The sequence below is a fragment of the Chiloscyllium punctatum genome, chromosome 20 (assembly GCF_047496795.1).
Source record: "Chiloscyllium punctatum isolate Juve2018m chromosome 20, sChiPun1.3, whole genome shotgun sequence".
Taxonomy (NCBI): Eukaryota; Metazoa; Chordata; class Chondrichthyes; order Orectolobiformes; family Hemiscylliidae; genus Chiloscyllium; species Chiloscyllium punctatum.
Genome location: NC_092758.1, coordinates 12,960,362 through 12,982,698, shown reverse-complemented (window position 1 = coordinate 12,982,698; position 22,337 = coordinate 12,960,362). Strand labels below are relative to the sequence as shown.

The 22,337-nt window shown below is 42.0% G+C and overlaps 1 protein-coding gene across 3 annotated transcripts in view; it reads left to right on the top strand.

Moving 5' to 3' along the window:
* Positions 1–18,886, top strand: part of canx (calnexin) — a 52,374-nt gene extending 33,488 nt beyond the window's left edge. For all 3 annotated transcript variants that reach the window (XM_072590336.1, XM_072590335.1, XM_072590337.1), the window contains exons 9-15: positions 6,141–6,254; positions 6,783–6,939; positions 8,331–8,546; positions 9,588–9,707; positions 12,424–12,553; positions 12,913–13,049; positions 14,150–18,886. In XM_072590336.1, coding sequence (XP_072446437.1) covers positions 6,141–6,254; positions 6,783–6,939; positions 8,331–8,546; positions 9,588–9,707; positions 12,424–12,553; positions 12,913–13,049; positions 14,150–14,176 — 901 coding nt within the window. In that variant the 3' untranslated portion in view covers positions 14,177–18,886. The remainder of the gene's footprint in view (positions 1–6,140; positions 6,255–6,782; positions 6,940–8,330; positions 8,547–9,587; positions 9,708–12,423; positions 12,554–12,912; positions 13,050–14,149) is intronic.
* The last annotated feature ends 3,451 nt before the right edge of the window (positions 18,887–22,337 follow it).

Genomic DNA, 22,337 nt, shown 5'->3' with positions numbered 1-22,337 from the left:
TTGATGTTGCCTGCACAGTGATGATCAGTTTGTACTTCGAGTTTCTTGGTCAGACACTGAGTCTTTCTGATTGTTTACCGTTTTAGTATCATTTCTTTAAACATCTCTAAGTGATGCTCAGCTGTTTCAATAGAAAATTGGAGAGAGCAACTGTTCAGAAAGAATGAGCGAACTAATCATCTCTGCGGGTATCCTTGCTTCTTTGTTTCACTCCCCTCTAAAATTTGTTAAAATGTAACCTGACTGTTCAGGATCATTATGCTGAGCTGTCCTAACACATTTCAATTGATGCTGGTTCAACTGTCCTCAAAAAGTAACTTTGTCTCATGGATCAGTTACCTTCTCTAGTTGTTCTAAAGCTACACTTGCACCTTCTCCCTTTTGAAAGCCTTTTTGTTCTCAATTTTTAGTCTGTATCCAAAAAATAAGACTTTTTTAAAAAATGCTTCTGCAACTCTCATCCATTCTTTTACCTCCAGCCTCCTTCCAGTGCTTTGCTGACTGACCTCTTTCTTCCATTCTATACCATAAATATGTGCTTACCCATACTCTCTTGGTTATATTGTAATTGACACAAAGTCACATTCACCTATCACTCACTCAAATTCCATTTCAGTTTTTTAGATTAGATACAGTTTGGAAACAGGCTCTTCAACCCAACAGGTTCACATAGACCTTCTGAAGAGTAACCCACCCAGTCCTCGCGTGGGATTTTGTACACTACATTGGTATTGCTCGTGCTGGGAATCGGGTCCTTCGTTCTCACAAACTTTGAATACCTACGGGCGAGAGACGCTACGACAATCCAGGAAATGGGAACCCTGTGCCAACCGCCGAAGCGCCACATACGAACAACTCCGGTTCCTGCATGAATGCCAAAAGAATCGAATCCTTCCACCATATGTCAGGTACAGACCACCAGTCAACAACCCACAAGCCAGGGACACAGCCAGACAGAACGGATTCAGGATGATCCAGGTAATGATTACAGTCACTCACAACAGACTTCACAAATACAGACAAGAAATTGTGCGCCAAAAATCGTTAATTTCAAAAACCACCAATCAGGAATGGACCCGGACCATAGGACAGAACAGGACCACACACTGCAAAAAAAAAGGCACTAAAAGAAAAAATGGCCAAACACACAACAGAGAGGACACCATAACACACACCTGGGTTAGAAACCTCTCCCACAGACAGCTCACAGACACGGAAAGAACAATACTGGCCAAGGGACTCAACTACAGCCACAGGGACGCCAAGACAGCAGACTTCCTAGCAGCACAAGAATGCACACTCGAACAATGGACTGACAGAAGAGACACAACAAGCAGTGAGACAAAGTATTGTACCTCTGATAACAAGGAAAACACAAACACGTAACCTCAACACCAAGGAGAGGGAAGCACTAAAATCACTTAGAAACGAGAAGAACATAATCATACTACCAGCAGACAAAGGCAGAATGATGGTCATCCTGGACAAAGCAGAGTACATCCAAAAAGCGCAACAACTACTTGCAGATACCAACACCTACCAAAAGAGGGAGTTTGACCCCACCCCACAGCTCACCAATAGGAGAAACAACACACTGAGGAATCTACAAAAAAATGGATAGATAACCAGGTTTGACCTACAAAGAATGAAACCTGAAAGCAACAGCACCCCCAGATTCTATGGACTACCCAAAGTGCACAAACCAGACATCCCACTCAGACCCAGAGTATCACTACCAGGGACACCATCACACAAACTGGCTAAAGAACTACAGCAGAAACTGAAACACCTGATCAGCGGATCCAGACACTTTATACAGTCAACACAGGAATTCTTGGACATCATCAGAAATATACACACAGACAAGGAAGAAACCATGGTCTCATTCGATGTAACGGCACTGTTCACCTCTATCAACAAAACCCTAGCCAGAGAAACAATAGCCAACCTGCTGGACAGGCATAACAGACAACAGGACGTTGAACCTATCAACAAAGACGGCATACTCAAACTACTGGACTTGTGCCTCACAACACACTTCACATTCAACAACCAAATATATGAACAAATCAATGGCACACCCATGGGCTCACCCATCTCTAGACTCCTAGCAGAAACGGTAATGCAAAGATTAGAACAAAGTCTTACCGCAAATTCAACCCAAACTCTGCGTCAGATATGTAGATGAAACCTTTGTAATCATTAAAAACACAGAAATAGCGAACGCACCCCAGATCATCAACGCCACGCCTCGCATGAATCCAATTCACTAGAGAGGAAGAAAAGGACAACCAACTCCCATTCCTAGATGTGATGGTATAGAGAACACCAAACGGAGAATTCACCACAAAGGTATACGGGAAAGCCACACACACCATGTTCTGAACTACGAAAGCAACCACCCCGACAGACACAAAAAGAAGTTGCATCAAGACACTGTTCAAATGGGCCACAACACACTGTAGTGCACCAGAACTGCAAAAAGAGGAACACCTATACAATGTATTCATCAAAAACAGATACCCGTGCAATTTCATCAACAGATGCCTAAGGGGAAGATAACGGAACGAGGACATGCCGCAACCCAAAGGACTAGCCACGCTACCGTACATCAAGAGCATTTCCGAACTGACAGCCAGACTACTGCAACCACTAGGACTCATGACAGCACACAAACCAACAGCCACTCTCAGACAACAACTCGCACTAGAACAAAGGACCCGATACCCAGCATGAGCAAAATCAACATAGTGTACAAAGTCCCATGCAAGGACTGCACAAAACACTACATGGGACAAACAGGAAGACAGCTAACGATCCGCATCCATGAACACCAACTAGCCACGAAACGACACGACCAGCTATCCTTAGTAGCCACACACACAGATGACAAGCAACATGAGTTTGACTGGGACAACACTACTATTATAGGACAAGCCAAACAGAGAACAGCCAGGAAATTCCTAGAGGCATGGCACTCATCCACCAATTCAATCGACAAACACATCGACCTGGACCCAATATACCGACCACTGCAACGGACAGCTGGAACTGACAACCGGAAGTGGCAGATTCAAACCACTACAAAGGACGGAGGAAAGGTCACAGAAGCGCTTCACAGGAGGGTCCCAAGCACTGAGGATGTCACCTAGACAGGGGACGAAACGTCTGCAACACAAATTCCCAGCTCGGCGAACAGCACCACAACAACAATCTATTGTGGCTGACTTTTAATTTCACAATTTTTTCCGTGGTGCAGCAGATGTGCATTTAAATTTAATTTCATTTCAGATTCAAAGATGAGTAATTCTGTGGGCTTAGATAATTATAAATGAGGCGAACTGTTGCCTGTGGAACTGTTATTACTTTGTTTCCTTTGTTCTTTGAGTTGCTGGACTGGTATATTGCTCAATAAGATCTGAAGACACAATAAGAAATAGTTTATATAGTCACCAGGGCCCTGGTATTATCTAAGGCTCGATAATATATGCAGCTCTTTATGAAATGGCTGCAGTTTGTTGAGGCTCATTCACTTCTGCATCTTTGTAGTTACAACCATGATTCCAGCTCTGCTATTTGCAGTCACTGCCCTTCAATTTCTAGTACTTATCCCATTCTGATTTGCAAGTTACTATTGGATCTGTTCCCATTGCTTTTGGAGGCAGCACTTGGCAAATACTCAGAGTTGAATGTGGTGCTGGAAAAGCACAGCAGGTCAGGCAGCATCCAAGGAGCAGGAAAATTGACTTTTCGGGCAAAAGCCCTTTATCAGGAATGAGGCTGGGAGCCTTGGGACTGGAGAGATAAATGGGGGTGGGGGCAAGGTAGCTGAGAGTGTGGATGGAGGTGGGGGTTAATGGTGATAGTTTGGAGGGGAGGGTGGAGTGGATAGGTGGGAAGGAAAATGAACAGATAGGACAGGTCATGAGGGCGGTGCTGAGCTGAAAGATTGAGGATGCAATGGACCCTGTTAATTTCTCCTTTGAATCCTCCCACTTCCTCCAGATGAAGGGGGTCGCCATGGGCCCCATCTATACCTGTTTCTTTGTCAGCTAAGTGGAAGTCTATCTTTCGCAGTTACACCAGCATCACTCCCTCCCTTTTCCTTTGCTACATTGATGACTGCGTCGGCACCACCTTGTGCTCCCACTCGGAGGTTGAACAGTTCATCACCTTCACCAACACATTCCACCCCAACCTTAAGTTCACCTGGACCATCTCCGACACCTTCCTGGACCTCTCCATTTCCATCAACGGTGACTGACTCAACGCTGACATCTTCTACAAACCCACCAACTCCAGCAGCCATCTGGATGACCCCTTCCTCCCACCTGCAAAAATGCCATCCCTTATTCCCAATTCCTCTGCCTCTGCTGCATCTGCTCCCAGGAGGGCCAGTTCCATCATAGAACACACCAAATGGCCTCCTTTAAAGACCATAATTTCCCCTGTCACGTGGTTGATGCCCTTCAGCATATCTCATCCACTTCCCACACCTTTGCCATTGAGCCCCACCCCTTCAAGGACAGAAGCTTCCCCGCAACCCCACCCCTTCCCATTTATGTTTCCAACCCTGAGGCTCCCCGCCTCCTTCCTGATGAAGGACTTCTGCCCCAAACAGTCAATTTTCCTGCTCCTCTGATGCTGCCTGACCTGCTATGCTTATCCAGCGCCGCACTCTACTTTAATCTCCAGCATCTGCTGTCCTCACTTTCACTTTGCTCACAGTTTTCCATTTTAAAAAATGTCTTGATGTTTGAAGGAGGCAACTTTTATATCTTGATGTATCTGTGAACACAGTAGTTCTTTGGGTAGCTCAGGACAAATCAGTTTCTAAATGTTAAGTTTGATTTTCTTATGTTCAGTGTACCTGGATTGAAGTGAAGTGTGTGGTACCTAAGGAAAGGCTATTTGCAATGCAATAGAATATGGTTCATAATGAGTTAAAGCAAAGCGGCCATTAATTTTTAGATGCCAGCTTTGGGTATACGGAAAGCACCCTTGTTTTGCAGTCAATGTTTTATGTCCAAGCCCCATTCCTGAGGATTAAACAAATAATCCATGGGTGAGAGTTTGGAGCAGAGACAGGTAAGTGTTACATTATTGGTCCCATATATTGTGTATAGATTGAAACTAAGACCTAGTCTGCACACTGTCATGTTGCTCCTTGGGGAGCCTTTCTGTGCATACTGCATGCTACATATCCTGCATTGTAACAGTGACAACATTTTAAAATATCTCATTAGCATTTGAGTGCCTTGGGATTGTAAAAGGTGAGTCTGCCTTTCTGATTACAGATTTGCATGGTTGGTTCTCAGAGGGAAATATTTATCAACAATGTATTACTGTCCATGCTGTCAATGCAAAAACACTTGCACAACATGCTCCCTTGGCTCCCTATGCCTCACTGTTAAAACCCAGATGACCGTGCCACTGACCATTCCCTGCAACTCCAGTTTGAGGGAAAGACCCCTTTTCCTCTGTTTTCCTCCACTCCGAATCTCCTTGTCTCCCTTCCTTGTACATCCTAGTCTGTCTTCCCTCTAAACCTCTGATCCCCTACTTCTCCAACCCCCACCCCCACCCACACTGCAGGCATTTAAAATACTATCCTGGAATGCTTAAATGAAGACTGGATTTGTCTTCCTCAGATCACACTATGAAGAGAGAATAAGTAGACTTGAATTGTTTTACTTGGGCAGAGAAAACTGAAAGGTTCATACTTAAGCTGTTGTTCCTTAAGGGGTAAATCTTTCCCCTTAAACTGATGAATAAGCAAGGTGTAGAGCATTCAGAGGGAATTTGAGGAATTCTTTTCCAACCATAAAGTGAGAGACTATTTGGAACTCTCTGAAGGGAACCCTCAAGACATGGCAAAACTATTTAAATGAAGACTTAAAATGTCAAAGCATACAACATAATGGGCTGAGTGCAGAAAATGACCTGAGAATAAATGTTTGATGGCTGGTGTGGGGCAAATGGGCTGAAGGGCCTTTTTCCGTGCTGTTAACTGATTTCATCTCCCCAATAGTATTCGAATACTGACCCCCATCATCAGGGTTTCCTATGGTCATGAGGTAGGACATTAACAAAATCACATTTTGGAAGGATTAATCATTTCTAATGTTCCTCTGTTTCAGGGATGAGGATGCTCCACCTAAAGTTCCTGATGAAAATGCAATCAAGCCTGAAGGTTGGCTTGATTCTGAGCCTGAATATGTCTCTGACCCTGATGCAGAAAAACCAGATGACTGGTAGGTTCAGCTTAATTCAGCTGCCTTCGAAGGTGTAAGTAGTACATCCACAGTTCTTCCATTCACAAAATAAATCATGGCTAGCTTGTGCCCCTCTTGGGGGATGAGGGAAGGGCATGTGAGGTGTGGATGGGAATTACTGGTGTTGAAATGGGGGCTTGAAAGATGTGAAGTATTTGTTACCCTTTTTTTGAGGGCCGTATAAATAATCATAGCACAGAATTTAAATATGGCTACAAAGAACTAGTTATTTTGCCTTGCATCAGGGCTAGAATGCAAGAAACCAGGCTTTTCGCAGCATGAGAAGACACTGCTGATTGGGTGGGCCAATTGGTATGTTAACTTCAAATGTCATCGTTTTTGTGGGCTGTGCTATTGGAGATTCTTAATGTCCATCATTCTGGAGTAATTCAGGCTTCAAAAGTATTGAAACTGCCGCCCTAAAATTGCCGCCCTAAAACCCTAATGAAGCCTTTGGCAGTGATATTTTTCTCATTGTTTGTCTGTGTCTCCCCCTCCCTTTTGTAGGGATGAAGATATGGATGGTGAATGGGAGGCTCCACAAGTAGCAAATCCCTTGTGCGAAAGTGCTCCTGGATGTGGGCCTTGGAAAGTCCCGATGATTGATAACCCAGATTACAAGGGTAAATGGAAGGCTCCAATGATAGATAACCCCAACTACCAGGTAATGTTGCTTTGATTAAACAACAACTGTTGACTACATTATTATTCTTCCTCCTTTTATATTTGGTATCATTTAAGTTTTCTTTCTATGGTCTGACATTAATTTTTGGAATTTATTGTTCCCATTGGATTTACACTCCATCCCTTGGCCACTTATTCCTGCTGTCACTGAGCTGGGAACTTCAGGAGTAAAGTTGCCTAATAAGGAGAGTTTTAACTTCTACAGCAAGCTGTAGTAGGTTCTTCTATTATTACCACTTGATTCCCTTAATGCCCCAAAAAATTTGAAAATGTCTGTTTTGAATATGCCTAGTATCAGTAGGTCACTATTTGCCTTGAGAAAGGAAAGGTTTTGAAACCTTTGATCTCTCAAAGACCAAATGAGACTGACTCTTCAAGCATTTGTGTAAGCTGTCAGCTGGTTTGGTGAGCAGTTTCCTTGATCCTAATCGGAAAGTCATAAATTTGATTGCCCCTCCCAAGCACATTTGCCTATATTATCGAAGCTGGCAATTTTAGGCAGCACTGAGGGAGTGTAAAACATCAGGTGTTTTATTAGGATCAAGTGTTAAACTTGTGCATGACTGGGTGAACGGAAAAGACCCCTTGGACTGGATTTGGTCCCTACCTTGGGAGAGTGAGGGGTTGTGCAAAATAAATTGGTGGCTAGCCCCTCTTCTTTCCACATGGCCCTACATTGAACTCCGTGATACACCAGATGGGTAGGCACTGTATTTGCGTACCTGTCTGTCATTTGGAGGTCAATTCAGCTTGTCAGTGACTGTACACCGCTGGCTTGCCTCAGCTCTTGTGCAGTGGGTGTTATATGGTTGTCATCTGTGGACTAGGAGGTCTAGGTTAAATACCTACCTGGTCCAGTGGTATGTCATTACAGCTCTGAACAAGTTGATTAGAAAATATTGAGAATGCGGGCTCACTGTTCAGACAATAAAAATATGATCAATTTAAGGTACAGTTGTAATTATCTTTTCTTTTGGACCAGGAGTCCTGTCTGTGCCAGAGATGTTTAATCATATCTGAACAAGTTAGCTCAAAAATACAGCTGTCATGGGCCAGTTATTGTTAGAAACCTCATGAGTAAAGGTGTGAGGGATGGTGAGTGTTAAACACACATTGGGTACTCTCTCTTCAAATTGCATTAGTACAATGGGCTGAATAGCCTTTAGGTCTGTAGACTATGAATTGTGACTAGTTTACATTTTGCTAGTAATTTTTAAAAAAAAACCTGAACGACACAAGTTATAGAGTTGGACCTAGTTTTGAATTCAAAATGCAACAGTTTACTATGTCATGATGGAATCTCAGCCCAATGTTGACTCATGTCACATTAAATTTTGTGAAAGATTTAACACTCAGTCTTGCTAATTTTAGGGAGTCTGGAAACCAAGGAAGATTCCCAACCCAGACTATTTTGAAGACTTGCACCCATTCAAGATGACTGCTATCAGTGCTATTGGTCTGGAGCTGTGGTCAATGTCATCTGATATCTTCTTTGACAACTTCATTATTTGCTCTGACAAAGCAGTGGTTGACCAGTGGGCAAGTGATGGCTGGGGTCTAAAGAGAACAGCTGAGGGGAGTGCTGAGGTAAGGATAAAATCTAGAATGGTTTTCATATCCCTGATATTCTTAGGCTTTAGAAAATAGGAAAGTCGGGTAAGACCCATTAACTTGTTCCATGGTTCAATGCAATCATGGTCAATCTAGGACCTCATTCCATTAGAGTTGTCTCTCAGACCTGTTTATGGAGAAGTTCCAAAATTTTACTACTCTTGCAGGTAGAAATATTTCCTAATTCAGTCCTTGAAAAGTATAACTCCTAATTTTTGAACGTGTTGTTCTAGCAGAGATTTACCTTTCAGCTGACATAAGGCCTGAACCCACACTTCCGTGAGCCATTATATTGAAGAGGAACAAGTGAGGTCCCCTGGCTAACATCAATTAATAAAATCTGCAATTTTGAAGTTTCTATTACATTGCTTCTCGTGGAAACATGTTGAATGCTGCATTTCCTACATTGCAGTAGTGACTACACTGAAGTCTTCTGGCTGTGAAGTACACGGAGGTTGCTTTTTTTTTAACACTCAGCATTCCTTTTTTCTGTAACCATGCTGCAGTGTCAAAGCAATGAGTTTATTCCAAATGGGAATATGAAGGACCCATAACTGTAGCAACTTTAATTCTGAAGCAGGTATTGTAGAAACCACTTTTTAAAATAAAAAAAGCAGGATTAGAGTCAGAGAGATTATTCCTTATTGATATAATAAGGCAGCAGTGAACCAGAGGAGTTTGTGATATAATGGTAATGAGACTGGACTAATCATCCAGGATACCAGGCTAATCTTCTAGGGGCATGGATTTGAATCCCACCATGTCAGATTGTGACATTTGAACTCCATCTTAAAAATATCTGGAATATTTTAAAACATAGCTAAATGGTGTCCATGTAATCACTGTAGTTCTTTTCACCTTTTAGGAGGTGAAATCTGCCTGCCTTACCTTTCTGCCATGAATGTAGCTCCAGAATATTGGTTGATTTCACCAGTCCTTTGGGTATTTCAGTCCTAATTGCATTTTGGAAAAAAAAAAGCCTCTATACCAGTTTTAACTTGTGCATTTGGATTACAGTCTGGAGTAGTTGGGCAATTGATGTCAGCAGCTGAAGAACGCCCATGGCTTTGGATTGTCTACATCCTCATCATTGCCCTACCTGTGTTCCTGGTCATTGTATTCTGCTGTACTGGAAAGGTAGGAACATCTTTCCTAAACTTGGCTTCTGTGGATGTTGAGCCCTGTATTTGCAAACTTGTTACATTAAGTGGTTCAAGGACTGGATGGCCTCCCCCTATAGAATAACGAGCAACATGTGTCTTTAGTCAGAGTATGAGAGAAACTGACCATATCCATGAATACTGCCTCCCACCTCTCCTTCCTCCCTTTCTCTCTCTCCTTCCTTCCTTCCTTCCTTCCTTCCTTCCTTTCTCTCTCTCTCTCTCCTTCCTTCCTTCCTTCCTTCCTTCCTTCCTTCCTTCCTTTCTCTCTCTCTCTCCTTCCTTCCTTCCTTCCTTCCTTCCTTCCTTCCTTCCTTCCTTCCTTCCTTCCTTCCTTCCTTTCTTTCTCTCTCTCCTTCCTTCCTTTCTTTCTCTCTCTCTCCTTCCTTCCTTTCTTTCTCTCTCTCCTTCCTTCCTTCCTTTCTTTCTCTCCTTCCTTCCTTCCTTCCTTCCTTCCTTCCTTCCTTTCTTTCTCTCCTTCCTTCCTTCCTTCCTTCCTTCCTTTCTTTCTCTCCTTCCTTCTCTCCTTCCTTCCTTCCTTCCTTCCTTCCTTCCTTCCTTTCTTTCTCTCCTTCCTTCTCTCCTTCCTTCCTTCCTTCCTTCCTTTCTTTCTCTCCTTCCTTCCTCTCCTTCCTTCCTCTCCTTCCTTCCTTCCTTCCTTCCTTCCTTTCTTTCTCTCCTTCCTTCCTTCCTTTCTTTCTCTCCTTCCTTCCTTCCTTCCTTCCTTTCTTTCTCTCCTTCCTTCCTCTCCTTCCTTCCTCTCCTTCCTTCCTCTCCTTCCTTCCTTCCTTCCTTCCTTCCTTCCTTTCTTTCTCTCCTTCCTTCCTTCCTTCCTTCCTTTCTTTCTCTCCTTCCTTCCTTCCTTCCTTCCTTTCTTTCTCTCCTTCCTTTCTTTCTCTCCTTCCTTTCTTTCTCTCCTTCCTTCCTTCCTTCCTTCCTTTCTTTCTCTCCTTCCTTTCTTTCTCTCCTTCCTTCCTTCCTTCCTTCCTTCCTTCCTTCCTTTCTTTCTCTCCTTCCTTCCTTCCTTCCTTCCTTCCTTCCTTCCTTCCTTCCTTCCTTCCTTCCTTCCTTCCTTCCTTCCTTCCTTCCTTCCTTCCTTCCTTCCTTCCTTCCTTCCTTCCTTCCTTCCTTCCTTCCTTCCTTCCTTCCTTCCTTCCTTCCTTCCTTCCTTCCTTCCTTCCTTCCTTTCTTTCTCTCCTTCCTTTCTTTCTCTCCTTCCTTTCTTTCTCTCCTTCCTTTCTTTCTCTCCTTCCTTCCTTTCTTTCTCTCCTTCCTTCTCTCCTTCCTTCCTTCCTTCCTTTCTTTCTCTCCTTCCTTCTCTCCTTCCTTCCTTCCTTCCTTCCTTCCTTCTTTCCTTCCTTCCTTCCTTCCTTTCTCTCCTTTCTTCCCCCCCCCCCCCCCCCCCCCCCCAAGCCAATATTTCTGAAGAACTGCAGCTATAATACAAAATAACTGCCAAATTTAATAAATTACTTCTAAATCTGAAGCCCATATTTAAATGCCTCCAGTCCGGTTTTCACCCCCTACTAAAATATTAAGTGGTTCTTCTTCGAGCCACATTTTTTAGCCAATGGAAAAGAGACTTTGCCCTTCGTGAACTGTTAAGCCTTTTGTACTGAATATTCCACACTCTTATCCCCTCTTGTTCAGCCGGGTAGGTCTTTATTCAACTGCTTCCATTTATATCCATCTAACCATAACCAGGGAATCACTTTTTCAATGGTCTATCTTCTGTGCTGAATCACTGTCTCTGGTGTTGCCCAGGGATCTATCCTTGGTCCCTTCCAGTTTCTCTTCCCTTGACAGCATCCAAAGGTGCAATATTCCTTTTCACATGTAAGCTGCTGATACCCACCTTTATTTGCCATCATCTTTCTTGATTCTTCTACTGTCTCTTAAGTTGTAAGACTGCTTATCCAGCATTAGATTCTAGATAAACTGAAAATCCCTCTGATTTAACTTTTTTCTCTGGTTCCTTTTCCAAACCTCACTCCTTGGTTACTAACTCCATTCCTGTCCCTGGCAGCAATCTGAGATTGTTTGCAACCTTTGTCATGATTTAGATGAGCATCTGACTACATGACCATGGCATCAGAGAATCATTGGTTTCCATTTCTCTAACCTTAGTGTTCCAACTTGCCATTGTGTCTCTGTTACTTGCTGGCTTGACTAATCCTGTGTGTCATATCTGCATGTCATAAACTGTATTCATCCAAACTTTGCTTGTTTGACATTGCAACATGTCCTGTTTGCTTATTTTCCTAGTGCTTGCTGACCAATGTTGCCTACTAGTTAAGGTCAAACTTTGACTTTACAAATTCTCATCCGTTCCAAATTCATCCCCAACTCTCATCCTCTCTAGCACCATGGTCTTCAAGTGGCTTCTGGCTTGCTCAACTGGGACTGCTCGAGCAGTCCAGACTTTCATCACACTGCTGTTGGTGGCCGTTCTGACGGGACTGGAACTCTTGAATTTCCTCCTTGATTCTCTGCAATGAAAGCAGTGATTCCCAGGCACTCCTGTGGAGTTATGCAACTGGATACAGTTCATGTCCTGGCATTGAATTCTCTGTGGCTCCCCATGGTGGCTGAATCTTTGAAACATGGCACATGAAGGTCTAATTAGTTTAAGAAAATGCATGTTAGAATTATTTAAAGTGAGTTATTGAAAGTGATATTTTTGTTTCTTCTAGAAAGATCCTGCTGCTGAGTACAAGAAGACTGATGCCCCACAGCCTGATGTGAAAGAGGAAGATGGAGAGGAGGAGGAAGAGCAGAAGGAGGATGATGAGCTGAAAAAGGAGGAAGGGGACGAAAAGACAAGTGAGTGACTTCTGAGCCTTTTGAAGAATTGGGAGTTTCCTTTTGGCATCCTCTGGCAATATTTATCCCTCAGCCTGTTTCCCTTCAATATTTGAAGAGAAACAGGTTATCCAATCATCATTGCTGGGTATTGGTCCTTGCTGTGTAAGAAATATCTGTTGATATATTTCTTATCAACAGATTAGAAATTCTTGATTGTAAAGAGTGCTATATAATTAAAGTCAGTGTTGAGGTTGGAAACTTGGAAAGTACCTAGCCCAAAATGGTGGCTGTAAACTCTTGTATTCCATCATCTGCATTCTAGTTACTCTGGTTAAATTCTTTCCAAGTTAATATTGCCAATCACTTCAATGTTGCAGATGAAGAGAAACAGAAGAGTGATACTGATGATGCTGCAGAAAATGCAAACCAGGAGGAGGAGGTGGAAGAGGATGATGAGGTGGAGCAGAGAATGGAGAAAGGCGCGCCAGAGAAACCAAGTGCTGAGCAGGTTGAAGTAAGTTGACGAAAGACTGTAATGTTGGGGGGAATGGATGTGTGTGCCATTTAGACTTCAATGTTAACAACAACAACCAGTGAAGATCACACTGATAACTTTGTCTTCTACATTATTTTGTTTGGGAAAGGAAGGCGGACTCTTCCGGAATAGTAGTGTCCTTGAATCTCATTAGTTTACTGCTGCGATTTTGTGTGGAACGCAGTTGAGATCCTTGCTCTCTGGAAGATTTTCATCCTCTGGGATGCATGGCTAAGATCATTTAGTTCTTGAAATGATTGATTTGAGGATAGGTATTAAAAGTGGTATTTAAATAGAAAATCCACTACAGTCTTATGGTTAAAATTATCTGATGAATGACATGACTGACTCCTGTTTCTGGTGTTAGAGTCACTTGTCAGCACCCGGCCCATATTCCTCCAAACCCTTCCTATTCATATACCCATCCAAATGCCTCTTAAATGTTGCAATTGTACCAGCCTCCTCCACATCCTCTGGCAGCTCATTCCATATACGTACCACCCTCTGTGTGAAAAAGTTGCCCCTTAGGTCTCTTTTATATCTTTGCCCTCTCACCCTAAACCTATGCCCTCTCTAGTTCTGGACTCCCTGACCCCAGGGAAGAGACTGTCTATTTACCCCAACCATGCCCCTCATAATTTTGTAAACCTCTATAAGGTCACCCCTCGGCCTCTGTCGCTCCAGGGAAAACAGCCCCAGTTATAATACAAGCTTTTTCTGATAGTGTTCTTGGTTGGCATTACTGACCAGGGTGGCATTTTTTTGCATGCCCAGGTTCTGGGCATGCTTGTCCTTGAAACACTTGACGAATTACAACTGAAGAGTGACACTGTATCTGAGTTGGAAAGTTCACCAGGTAAGCCTTGGAATGGAATTACAAACTGAGGAAAGCAGACAGGCTTCCTTCCCTAAAGGAATGTTAGTGAAAGTATTTTGATGCTCTTGACAGCTTTAGTAGTCCCAAATTGATGACTAGCTTCTCTTATATTGCTGGGCTACTCATCCAGTACCATATGTGTGAAAAGTTTAAAATTAGTTTACTGTAGTGCTTGTTTTTGATCTGTTTTTTTTAATTACAGAAGAAAGATGACTCAAGTACAAATTGAAAACAATGGGAAGATTGAGCTGTTTCCTGTCATAATTTTGTTTGGGCAACACTTGCGATTTCTAAAGAGAGACCATCGTCACTGGAATTACAGAGAGTTGAACTTTTAGAGGATTTCGTGAGACAACTGTTGTGTGCAAAAGAGAACCCTATACATCACACTGACCAAACACTAAATAGACCAGGTTATTGTACATTTTCAGCAAGGACTGTAATCTAAATTGAAATGTACTTTATAAAAATATATATTATTTAGCAAAACCAATTCCTGTTCATTGATACAACTCCTCTAAACTCTTAAAATATTAAATTATACCTGGTAATCTTCAATTGGATTTTAGACTTACTAACATTTAAAGTCAAAATGCTCAATTAATGTAAGCATACCCAACATGGAAGCCAAGAGGACTGTAGTAAATAAGGCAAACTGATGGGATGGGACCTATGCACTGTCAGTGCTTTGGCTTTAAGTATAAGCTTTCCTGTATTGTCAGATTACTTCCCCAAACATTCATTGAACAAATTATTGTATTCCGCTAAATGCCATAAACCTTCCAGTTTCTTTATCTCAAGGCTGTCTTTACTTGAGATGGAATGAGTGTCGAAACAAGCAGGAATTGTTTCTGTTGTACAACATTTATCTTGAACTTATTCCCACTGTGTGTTATGGGGAGCAACATGAAAAATTTCAGCTTTTTAGTGATAGTGACCCACACTAACTCTGCAGTTTTCATGTTGCTATCCCCCTTCCCACTGACTCAAATAAAGAAAATAATATTTTTTAAACTGTTTCTTTCCAACAAGATAGTTGAGCAAATGAACAGTGAGGTAAATGAAGGGGAAGCTCCGGCACAATTCAGGTTTTTCTATCAGTTTGATTTTTCCTGTTTGTTTTCCACTCTTTATTCCTATCCATACCCCAGTTGGCCCACCACTGAAATTTGTCGAAAAGGTTTTCACCATAAATTGGTATTTTTGCAGCTTTCTCTTTATGGATTTTGTTCTTTCATCTTCTCCCAAATACCTAATTCCTTTAGCTCTGTTGAAATGAAAATTTTATCACTAGTCGTAATTGTTAATGCTACTTTGTCTAGTTTGGCACTGTACCTGCCCATAAATTTACAGAATTAGATTGCAGAGGTTTGAGTTCCTAACCAGTCTTCAAGTATACTTTTGGAACCGATCTAATATCTTAAAACTCTTTGCTTTCTGACCTGCTGATTTGTATATTTTCAGTGAGATGTGATAGTTGTAATGGCCGCAAATAAATGCTGTTTTATAGGATAATGTTAAAATACTGACCTTTTTTTAAGCACATGGTAGTCATTAGCCAATAGTAATGCTGCACCACATCTGGACTCCCACAAGCATTGGAATCTCTCTTATCCAAGTGGGAGGGTGGAATGCTTGCAGTTGTGAATTTTCAGTTTCTTTCCAAGCTTGTCCAAGATGATTTCAGTTCATTTGACTAACCGTACAGCTGAGCTGGTTAGTTAAGGTGAAGGCTTTTCTGATAATTCTCCTCACTGTCCAAATGCAGCACCTTTTCTTGGCAGTAGCTTGGCATTACTGAGAGTTGTATGCCCTTTTCGCTAAGTTGTGTACGTGGACATTGGTAAAATAATTCACAAGTGTGATTTCTGCTTGAGAGCAGAGTGATCCTTCCTGTAATATTGCCTCTTGAAGTTTGAATTGAGGTACAGTTTAGATAGACAGTGTGTTATTGCACATGGAATCTAATAGTGCTATAATTGCTCAAGTAATTTGTGACCAATTTCAAGTGAAAGTGTTCCAAATTTCAATGAGTTTGAACACAATATTGCTTTCATAATCATTGATTTTGCAACAGTAATCTTTAATCAAGCCATCGATTTTTTTTTTTTTTAAATCATGTCTGTGTGGGGATTACCAAATTAAAAGTTTAGCTCAGTGTTTGGGCCTTTCATAATTTCTTATGCAAACAAAGTAAGTTAATAGGTATAGTTTACACATCTGTTCTTGAGTAGGAAGGGATCAAATACAACTCCAGTGCTCAGTGTAAGGATGTTAATCTGTTTCCCAAGGAATTTATCATTTTCCATTATCCTGAATATTTGCTTTTTGTGGAAATCTTTCATTTTTGAAGCACTGCACAAGGCAGGAGAGAGTTTAGAGAAGGAGCCAACAATGAGAAAGCACTGAACATATGTCAAACTTGCAGTATTTATCTTGCAGTACTGAGATATGAGTATATTTACTCCCATAGCAACAATGTCATTTTCATTGACATTGTACTCTTACTTTGCTTAAGATAGAAATGCCTCTTGTCAGATTCTTATACATGTCCATATGGCAGACTTGTGCCTCAGTGACATCTCTCAAATAATGAAGAGATGAATGATCAGTTGATGTTTTGTTTACTGCAACAGAGAACCAAGTTCACTGATACCACAACTAAACAACCAATTTACTAAGGTAGTTTTCATGACTTCATTTCATGAAAAAAGACAAACATTCTCCCCTCTGCATTTTGGGCAACAACCCCATTTAGATCTTACACCCACTTTCTCTCAAACATGTAATTTTAAGTTTTCTGGAAATAGTAACATTGCACTTGCATGTGATTTTGTTCCGCCATACCTTGGAATTGGAATCAGTTTTTTAATTGAATACTTAAATTTGATTGGAGAAACTTCTCTTCATCCACTGTCCTCTCACCATCGCATCCCAAAGATGTACTGAAGTAATCTCTTGAAGGGTGTAGAAAGCAGATTCTCCATAAGTGAAAATCAGTGACCATATCATTCTGAAAGTAGTGCAAATCCTAGACGCTGCTTTGGCCAGTTTGGATGCTGTTGGATTTTTTTGATGTAATCTTTTGGATAAAAATAGATTTGCTATATGTTATTTTTGGATAATCCCTAATTAGCACAGCAATCTGTAAGGCCATTGTACTGAATATAATAAATTTGGTGGCAGGTTTCTGAGTTGCAGTACCTGTAAATGGATGTGCATACATAAATCCATAAAGTACACACATTGCTCTGCCAAAATGAGGTGTGTGGTCTTTGTGCTCATTAACTTTTTTTGCTAGACATGTTCTTGCACTGAAGTATCTAATATTTTGTTGCTGCTATTCCATTGAACCCATTAATTTGAAGAAGTCACAGTTATCTTGACCAGATAAGTGTAGTGACCATGCTCTGACCCATCTCCCCCCTACTCATGGCTGGGCTTCCTAAATATTGTAACTTTCTAATTTGATTCAATTTTATTTGCTTTATTGAACTGTAATGATTTTGTGGGTGAAGCTTATTAAATGGCTTACTGAATGTGAGCTCATTTTTAATGGGGCAGTTCAGTTGCAATGGGAACACTGCACTGCCAAAATTTATTGGAGTACTGTTTTTTGATTTGAGAAAATATGACAAATGTGACCTTTTTCTATTTGCGGTATGCTTGCAGTGAGAGGCCTCTGGAGCCTACTCAAGATTTCTTGTAGAATAACAAAATAAAATCCATGGCTGACCCAGGACACCAGAGAACCTTGCTGGCTTTTTCCGAATGTGATGAGCATTTACATTTCTTTTCCTCTCTCTGATATAAACCTTTTGTAAGCAGCTTGTTTCCCAAGTGAGGGTGGTGTACTAATCACCTTGACAGTAGCGAAATGAAATTCTGTACTGTTGCCAGAGCATCTTTCTGCCTATTCCTACCAGAGAATCTAAGTATCAACAAGCATTGGTGTTTTCCAATTAAAGCATGTCTAAGTCATTTACAGAAGGGAATTGTTGACATCAAATCGGTACAGTAATAAGATACATTTCATTTACATTTTAGCAATGATTATACTTTTTGCATAGTATGTTGTAAGAGAAGTGGTTTTGATTCTGTGCTGGTAAATCTATCAGATTTGTGGGCGGCACGGTGGCACAGTGGTTAGCACTGCTGCCCCACAGCGCCAGAGACCCGGGTTCAGTTCCTGCCTCGGGCGACTGTGTGGAGTTTGTACGTTCTCCCCGTGTCTGCGTGGGTTTCCTCCGGGTGCTCCGGTTTCCTCCCATAGTCCAAAGATGTGCAGGTCAGGTGAATTGGCCATGCTAAATTGCCCATAGTGTTAGGTAAGGGGTAAATGTACAGGTATGGGTGGGTTGCGCTTCGGCGGGTCAGTGTGGACTTGTTGGGCCGAAGGGCCTGTTTCCACACTGTAATGTAATCTAATCTATCAGTAAGTTTCAAGTGACAGATTTTACAATTCTGGTCAATGCTTCCCCAATCCATTGCTATTCAAAACCACATCTGAACATTTGAATACAGAAAATTCACTCAAGCAAATTTAAATTGTTATTAAAATATGCTCACTGATTTTTAACTCCTCCTGTTATTAAATGTTTTCTTAATCTTATGTTGTGCTCTGATCTTTAATTTTTTTTTAAAAGAAAAAGCTTGCTTTGTCATCTTTTAAACAGTCTTTATCCTGGTCAGTGAATGACCTTAGTCTAGACACTTGTAACCAATCAATGATTCATAGGTAGTGCATACTGGACCCCTCTTTCAAAAGAGATACTTTAAGCTTTAAAGAGCTGATTGTAGAGAATTTAGTGTTATTGACTTGACTCCACCTGGGATAAAAGTTATGTTTGAGTACTTCTCTTCCAGGAATGTAAATGCAAAATCATGTGAAATTTGTTTCCTGTAACTAAAAAATTAAAACAGACTTCCAGCCTCTTTATTTTACTGACTTCCCTAATTTATTTTTTGAATCTTTTGAACTTGGTAACCACTCAGTTTTCAACAAATAACTTAGTCATAGAGAACTAGCCATTTGGATACAGAACTGGCTCAAAGCTAGAAGACAGAGGGTGGTGGTGGAGGGTTGCTTTTCAGACTGGAGGCCTTTAACTAGTGGTGTGCCACAAGGATCAGTGGTGGATCTGCTACTTTTCTTCACTTTATATAAATGATTTGGATATGAACATACAAGGTATAGTTAGTTTGCACATGATATCAAAATTGGATGTGTAGTGGGCAGTGAAGGTTACCTCTGATTACAATAGGATCTTGATCAGATTGGCCAATGGGCTGAGGAGTGGCAGATGGAGTTTTAAATAAATGTGAGGTGCTGCATTTTGGAAAAGCAAATCTGAGCAGGATTTAAATACATAACGATAAGTCATAGAATCCCTAGTGTGGAAACAGCCCCTTCAGCCCAACAAATCCACACTGATCCTCCAAAGAGTATCCCACCTAGACCTATCCTCTGTATCTACCCCTTAAATGTACCACACATCCCTGAGCACTATGGACAATTTAACATTGCCAGTTCACCTAACCTGCACATTTTTGGATTGTGGGAGGAAACTGGAGCACCTGGAGGAAACCCAAGCAGACATGGGGAGAATATGCAAACTCCACAGTTGCCTGAGGCTGGAATTAAACCCAGGTCCTTGGTGCTTTGAGACTGCATTGCTAACCACTGAGCCACCATGTCACCCTGGTCTTAGGGAGTGTTGCTGAACAGAAACCTTGGATTGCAGGTTCATGGCTCCTTGAAAGTAGAGTTACAGCGACATAGGACAGTGAAGGCATCTGGTATATTTCCCTTCATTGGTCAGAGCACTGAGTATAGGAGTTGGGAGGTCATGTTGCACCTATACAGTACATTGGTTAGGCTAATTTTGGAATAGACAATAGACAATAGATGCAGGAGTAGGCCATTCAATATGATCATGGCTGATCATTCCCAATCAGTATCCTGTTCCAGCCTTATCTCCATAACCCTTGACTCCACTATCTTTAAGATTGCATGCATTTCTGGTCTTCCTATCAGAAAGATGTTGTGAGACTTGGAAGGGTTCAGAAAAGATTTACAAGGATGTTGCCAGGGTTGGAGGATTTAATCTCTTGGGAGAGGTAGAATAGGCTGGGGCTGTTTTCCCTGGAGTGTTGGAGGCAGAGGGGTGACTTTTATAGAGGTTTATAACCTCATGAGGGGCATGGATAGGAGAAACAAGGTTTTTTTTCTGTGGTGGGGGAGTCCAGAACTAGAGGACATACCTTCAAGGTGAGAACGGAAGGATGTTTATCAGACAGTGTTGTGTATGGAATGAGCTACCGGAGGAAGTGGTGGAGGCTGATACAATAACCACATTTAAGAGGCATCTGGATAGGTATATGAATAGGAAGGATTTAAAAGCATATTGGCCAAGTGCTGGCAAATTAGACTAGACCAGTCATTAACACTGCTGCCTCACAGCGCCAGAGACCCAGGTTCAATTTCCACCTCAGGCAATTGTCTGTGGAGTTTGCATATTCTCCCTGTGTCTGTGTGGGTTTCCGCAGGGTGCTCTGGTTTCTTCCCACAGTCCAAAGAAAAATGTGCTGGTTGGGTGAATTGGCCATGCTAAATTGCCCATAGTGTTGGGTGAAGGAGTAAATGTAGGGGGGTTTGGTGGGTTACTCTGAAGGTCGGTGTGGACTAGTTGGGCTGAAGGGCTTGTTTCCATGCTGTAGGGAATCTTCTCATTTAGGTTAGGATGTCTGGTCAGCATGGACAAGTGGTTGAAGAGTCTTTCCATGCTGTACATCTCCATGACTGAGATTTTGCATATGCTTGGAAATGGTTTCCTTCCCTTTTTCCTCTATTTCATGAGTTTGAGTAGCTTTATTAACTCGTTATTTCACCTTCCCCCTCTAAAAGGAGACCTGCATCCAAACATTTAATCTACGTAAGAAAGTGAAGTCTCCCAGTCTTAGAAACATCCTTTATTTTTGCGCATCTGCTTTAGAGGATATTACAGTTTAAAGGGTAACTAAGGATGGGTAGTAAGTGCTGACCTGTTTCATGATGCCAATTTGTGAACAAATACAACTAAATACCTAATCAATAATTGACTTTGTTATATTCTATGCCTTTATTTGTAAAGGCCAGGATCCCAGAGGTTTTTACTTTCTGATCTGAGCTAAGTGGAGTATTGCTGGAAACCTGAAACCAGCGGTGAACTGCAGCCTAGCAGGTCTCAATCTCTATAGAGATAGCGCACTAATATTGCATATCTGGTAGGACTACTTCAGAACGAATTGGTATTGCACTTGAAGTCTACACATTCTCTCTCCATGGAGGCTGCTGAATTTCTCCATTCTGATCTTGCTGTGTCACCTTCAATTTTTGTCTCAATGTTCAAGTTTCATCTGCGCTCTGTCCATTTCTCTATCCTCTCAAAAGTTCCACTGCAATCCTCCTTACGGTTTAGAAGTCTAAGTGTTTGCTAAACTTTGCATACAACAATGTGTTCTGCGTCTCATTCAAAAACCATGGATGACGACAACTCCGAGCCCTATCACTGTAATGTGGTTCTCTTGGGATGAGAGCAAAAACTACATTTCCCAGACTGCGTGAGCCGAGGGGTCCACGTGACCTGTCAATTACGTCAGGTCCCATTTCGTCCAAATTAACTTTCCATTTTTTTTCCTTCCTCTCTCCGGAAAGGAAGCGGGTTAGTATTTCGATTCTTTGTGTGGGGGGGGAAAAAAAGTTTAATACCAAGAGATGGGACTCACTTTATTTTCAAAACGGCCAGACCACTTTTTCCGCGTCCGCTGCAGTTGATTGGTTCGACCTCGCTGTCTGTCAAATGACCTGCCCCATCCCAGCCCCAACCCCGGCATGTTGACTATAAAAAGAAAGGGCCGGCAAACTCGTGGGAAGCAAGAGTTTTGAGTTTTGTTATGAATCTAGATTGTTGTTAAGTCGAATAAAGAACCGGAGAGAAATGAAACAAACTTCAGCTCCCGCACTCCAAGGGAGTGGAAGTGCACGCCTCCCCCTCGGTGATTGGACGCTGTGGCATTGGGATTTGAAAACCTTGATCTTTAATTGGTGAAGTGGCACGCTAATCGTTGCTGGCTGCCACGCCACCATTGGCTAGGACGAAAATAGTCGTTCGCCTACCGCTAACGGATTGGCCAATGTTCTGGTATCTGCTTCCGAGTGGTTAAACCGACCGTCAATCAGTAAAAACAGGCGGTATCCGCCCACCTCCCCCTAACCGATAGGTCGTGCCTCACAGTCTCTTTACGTTGATTGAGTTGGTGATGCGTCAATCAAAGCAAGGCAATCCCAACCTTTTACCTTGCCATTGGCCTCGGGGAACGTCGATCACGATGTGGCAACGCCCTTCCCG